The sequence below is a fragment of the Oncorhynchus nerka genome, linkage group LG10, assembly GCF_034236695.1.
Source record: "Oncorhynchus nerka isolate Pitt River linkage group LG10, Oner_Uvic_2.0, whole genome shotgun sequence".
In the NCBI taxonomy this organism is placed as follows: domain Eukaryota; kingdom Metazoa; phylum Chordata; class Actinopteri; order Salmoniformes; family Salmonidae; genus Oncorhynchus; species Oncorhynchus nerka.
The window spans coordinates 5,651,879-5,657,900 of record NC_088405.1 but is presented as its reverse complement, the minus strand read 5'-3'; the positions used below and the strand labels follow the sequence as shown (position 1 = coordinate 5,657,900).

General features: G+C 37.4%; 1 protein-coding gene across 1 annotated transcript in view; it reads left to right on the top strand.

Annotated features, from left to right (window-relative positions):
• Positions 1-595: 595 nt before the first annotated feature.
• The window catches only part of LOC135573567 (ryanodine receptor 2-like), a 64,316-nt gene continuing 58,889 nt past the window's right edge, over positions 596-6,022 (top strand). Inside the window, exon 1 of the mRNA XM_065022827.1 lies at positions 596-706. Within this exon, the coding sequence (XP_064878899.1) occupies positions 596-706 (111 nt within the window). The remainder of the gene's footprint in view (positions 707-6,022) is intronic.

Genomic DNA, 6,022 nt, shown 5'->3' with positions numbered 1-6,022 from the left:
CTCTATAGTTCAACAACATGTCTCAGCTATATTAACCCCATATAGTCTGCATTAGAGTTGAATGCAGGGCCTCAATACCACCTCTATAGTTCAACAACATGTCTCAGCTATATTAACCCCATATAGTCGGTATTAGAGTCGAATGCAGGGCCTCAATACCACCTCTATAGTTCAACAACATGTCTCAGCTATATTAACCCCATATAGTCGGTATTAGAGTCAAATGCAGGGCCTCAATACCACCTCTATAGTTCAACATGTCTCAGCTATATTAACCCCATATAGTCTGCATTAGAGTCCAATGCAGGGCCTCTATACCACCTCTATAGTTCAACATGTCTCAGCTATATTAACCCCATATAGTCTGTATTAGAGTTGAATGCAGGGCCTCTATACCACCTCTATAGTTCAACATGTCTCAGCTATATTAACCCCATATAGTCTGCATTAGAGTCCAATGCAGGGCCTCAATACCACCTCTATAGTTGTAGTCATGTCTCTCTCTCTCTCTCTGTGTCTCTCTGTGTGTCAGGTTCAGGTTGTTTTCAGAGTTGTAGTCATGTCTCTCTCTCTCTCTCTGTGTGTGTTTAGATTCATGTTGAAGAGGACCAAGCCAGAGTTTACCAGCAGTAACTCTTCGGCCCGTCTATCAGAGGAGGTGTTAACTGACAGAGATGACCTTGACTTCTTCATGCAGACCTCCACTGTAAGAGCATGTTGGATTGTCTCTGTTTGACGCCAGATACAGTATTTACACATCAAATCAAATCAAATCAAATGTATTTATATAGCCCTTCGTACATCAGCTGATATCTCAAAGTGCTGTACAGAAACCCAGCCTAAAACCCCAAACAGCAAACAATGCAGGTATAAAAGCACGGTGGCTAGGAAAAACTCCCTAGAAAGGCCAAAACCTAGGAAGAAACCTAGAGAGGAACCAGGCTATGTGGGGTGGCCAGTCCTCTTCTGGCTGTGCCGGGTAGAGATTATAACAGAACATGACCAAGATGTTCAAATGTTCATAAATGACCAGCATGGTCGAATAATAATAAGGCAGAACAGTTGAAACTGGAGCAGCAGCACAGTCAGGTGGACTGGGGACAGCAAGGAGTCATCATGTCAGGTAGTCCTGGGGCACGGTCCTAGGGCTCAGGTCCTCCGAGAGAGAGAGAAAGAAAGAGAGAATTAGAGAGAGCATATGAATGATATCTCCCAGTATTTACACATCACCTGAATGATATCTCCCAGTATTTACACATCACCTGAATGATATCTCCCAGTATTTACACATCACCTGAATGATATCTCCCAGTATTTACACATCACCTGAATGATATCTCCCAGTATTTACACATCACCTGAATGATATCTCCCAGTATGTACACATCACCTGAATGATATCTCCCAGTATTTACACATCACCTGAATGATATCATACAGTATTTACACATCACCTGAATGATATCTCCCAGTATTTACACATCACCTGAATGATATCTCCCAGTATTTACACATCACCTGAACGATATCTCCCAGTATTTACACATCACCTGAATGATATCTTACAGTATTTACACATCACCTGAATGATATCTCCCAGTATTTACACATCACCTGAATGATATCATACAGTATTTACACATCACCTGAATGATATCTCCCAGTATTTACACATCACCTGAATGATATCTCCCAGTATTTACACATCACCTTAATGATATCTCCCAGTATTTACACATCACCTGAATGATATCATACAGTATTTACACATCACCTGAATGATATCATACAGTATTTACACATCACCTGAATGATATCTCCCAGTATTTACACATCACCTGAATGATATCTCCCAGTATTTACACATCACCTGAATGATATCTCCCAGTATTTACACATCACCTGAACGATATCTCCCAGTATTTACACATCACCTGAATGATATCTCCCAGTATTTACACATCACCTGAATGATATCTCCCAGTATTTACACATCACCTGAATGATATCTTACAGTATTTACACATCACCTGAATGATATCTTACAGTATTTACACATCACCTGAATGATATCTCCCAGTATTTACACATCACCTGAATGATATCTTAAAGTATTTACACATCACCTGAATGATATCGTACAGTATTTACACATCACAGCTCCGTAGGCATGGTGCTTGCCTACGGAGCTGTGAGGGGAACGGCACCTCAGTACCTCCAGGCTCTGATCAGGCCCTACACCCAAACAAGGGCACTGCGTTCATCCACCTCTGGCCTGCTCGCCTCCCTACCACTGAGGAAGTACAGTTCCCGCTCAGCCCAGTCAAAACTGTTCGCTGCTCTGGCCCCCAAAGGTGGAACAAAATCCCCCCCGAACGCAGGACAGCGGAGTCAATCACCACCTTCCCGGAGACACCTGAAACCCCACCTCTTTAAGGAATACCTAGGATAGGATAAAGTAATCCCTCTCACCCCCCCCAGCAAAGATTTAGATGCACTACTGTTCCACTGGAAGTCATAAGGTGAATGCACCAATTTGTAAGTCGCTCTGGATAAGAGCGTCTGCTAAATGACTTAAATGTAAATGTTAAATGTAATGATATCTTACAGTATTTACACATCACCTGAACGATATCTTACAGTATTTACACATCACCTGAATGATATCTCCCAGTATTTACAAATCACCTGAATGATATCTCCCAGTATTTACACATCACCTGAATGATATCATACAGTATTTACGCATCACCTGAATGATATCTCCCAGTATTTACACATCACCTGAATGATATCTCCCAGTATTTACACATCACCTGAATGATATCTCCCAGTATTTACACATCACCTGAATGATATCTCCCAGTATTTACACATCACCTGAATGATATCATACAGTATTTACACATCACCTGAATGATATCTCCCAGTATTTACACATCACCTGAATGATATCATACACTATTTACACATCACCTGAATGATATCTCCCAGTATTTACACATCACCTGAATGATACCATACAGTATTTACACATCACCTGAATGATATCTTACAGTATTTACACATCACCTGAACGATATCTCCCAGTATTTACACATCACCTGAATGATATCTCCCAGTATTTACACATCACCTGAATGATATCTCCCAGTATTTACACATCACCTGAATGATATCTCCCAGTATTTACATATCACCTGAACGATATCTCCCAGTATTTACACATCACCTGAATGATATCTCCCAGTATTTACACATCACCTGAACGATATCTGCCAGTATTTACACATCACCTGAATGATATCTCCCAGTATTTACACATCACCTGAACGATATCTCCCAGTATTTACACATCACCTGAATGATATCTCCCAGTATTTACACATCACCTGAATGATATCTTACAGTATTTACACATCACCTGAACGATATCTTACAGTATTTACACATCACCTGAATGATATCTCCCAGTATTTACAAATCACCTGAATGATATCTCCCAGTATTTACACATCACCTGAATGATATCATACAGTATTTACACATCACCTGAATGATATCATACAGTATTTACACATCACCTGAATGATATCATACAGTATTTACACATCACCTGAATGATATCTCCCAGTATTTACACATCACCTGAATGATATCTCCCAGTATTTACACATCACCTGAATGATATCTTACAGTATTTACACATCACCTGAATGATATCTTACAGTATTTACACATCACCTGAATGATATCTCCCAGTATTTACACATCACCTGAATGATATCTTACAGTATTTACACATCACCTGAATGATATCTCCCAGTATTTACACATCACCTGAATGATATCTTACAGTATTTACACATCACCTGAATGATATCTCCCAGTATTTACACATCACCTGAATGATATCTCCCAGTATTTACATCACCTGAATGATATCTCCCAGTATTTACACATCACCTGAATGATATCTCCCAGTATTTACACATCACCTGAATGATATCTCCCAGTATTTACACATCACCTGAATGATATCTCCCAGTATTTACACATCACCTGAATGATATCTCCCAGTATTTACACATCACCTGAATGATATCTTACAGTATTTACACATCACCTGAACGATATCTTACAGTATTTACACATCACCTGAATGATATCTTACAGTATTTACACATCACCTGAACGATATCTTACAGTATTTACACATCACCTGAACGATATCTTCCCGTGCTGTAACACAGACCATGTGTTGGTGCATTGTGTGTAGGAGCCAGTCAATAGTAGCAGGTCGTTACAATGTATTGGCCTCTTCCAATGAACTCCACATTTAATTCCTGAAAAACAAGTGTCCTCATCCTCTCCAGTCCAACTACTACTGGTTGAATATTTGTGTTTGTATTAACCTTATATAACCCGCTATAACCTTATATAACCCTTTATAACCTCATATAACCCTATGTAACCTCATATAATCCTATGTAACCTTTTGTAACCTAATATAACCTAATATAACCCTTTATAACCTAATATAACCATATATGACCCTTTAGTACCCTTTATAACCTAATATAACCCTATATAATCTAATTTAACCCCACATAACCCTTTATTACCTAAGATACCCCTATGTAACCTTATATAACCCTGTATAACCCTATATAGCCCTTTATAACCCGTTATAACCTTATATAACCCTATATAGCCCTTTATAGCCCTATATAACCCTGTATAACCCTATATAGCCCTTTATAACCTTATATAACCCTATATAACCCTATATAACCCTATATAACCCTATATAGCCCTTTATAACCCTATATAACCCTATATAACCCTATATAACCCTATATAACCCTATATAACCCTGTATAACCTTATATAACCCTGTATAACCCTATATAACCCTTTATAACCTAATATAACCATATATGACCCTTTAGTACCCTTTATAACCTAATATAACCCTATATAATCTAATTTAACCCCACTTAACCCTTTATTACCTAGGATACCCCTATGTAACCTTATATAACCCTGTATAACCCTATATAGCCCTTTATAACCCGTTATAACCTTATATAACCCTTTATAACCCTATATAGCCCTTTATAACCCTATATAACCCTTTATAACCCTTTATAACCCTATATAACCCTGTATAACCCTATATAGCCATTTATAACCTTATATAACCATATATAGCCCTTTATAACCCGTTATAACCTTATATAACCCTATATAGCCCTTTATAACCCTATATAACCCTGTATAACCCTATATAACCCTATATAACCCTATATAACCCTTTATAACCTTATATAACCCTTTATAACATCATATAACCCGTTATAACCCTATATAGCCCTTTATAACCCTATATAACCCTGTATAACCCTATATAGCCCTTTATAACCCTTTATAACCCTATATAACCCTGTATAACCCTATATAGCCATTTATAACCTTATATAACCCTATATAGCCCTTTATAACCCTTTATAACCTTATATAACCCTATATAACCCTATATAACCCTATATAGCCCTTTATAACCCTATATAACCCTGTATAACCCTATATAGCCCTTTATAACCCTTTATAACCTTATATAACCTTATATAACCCTATATAACCCTATATAGCCCTTTATAACCCTATATAACCCTGTATAACCCTATATAGCCCTTTATAACCCTTTATAACATTATATAACCTTATATAACCCTATATAACCCTATATAACCCTGTATAACCCTATATAGCCCTTTATAACCCTATATAACCTTATATAACCCTATATAACCCTATATAGCCCTTTATAACCTTATATAACCCTATATAACCCTGTATAACCCTATATAGCCCTTTATAACCTTATATAACCTTATATAACCCTATATAGCCCTTTATAACCCTTTATAACCTTATATAACCTTATATAACCCTATATAACCCTATATAGCCCTTTATAACCCTATATAACCCTGTATAACCCTATATAGCCCTTTAT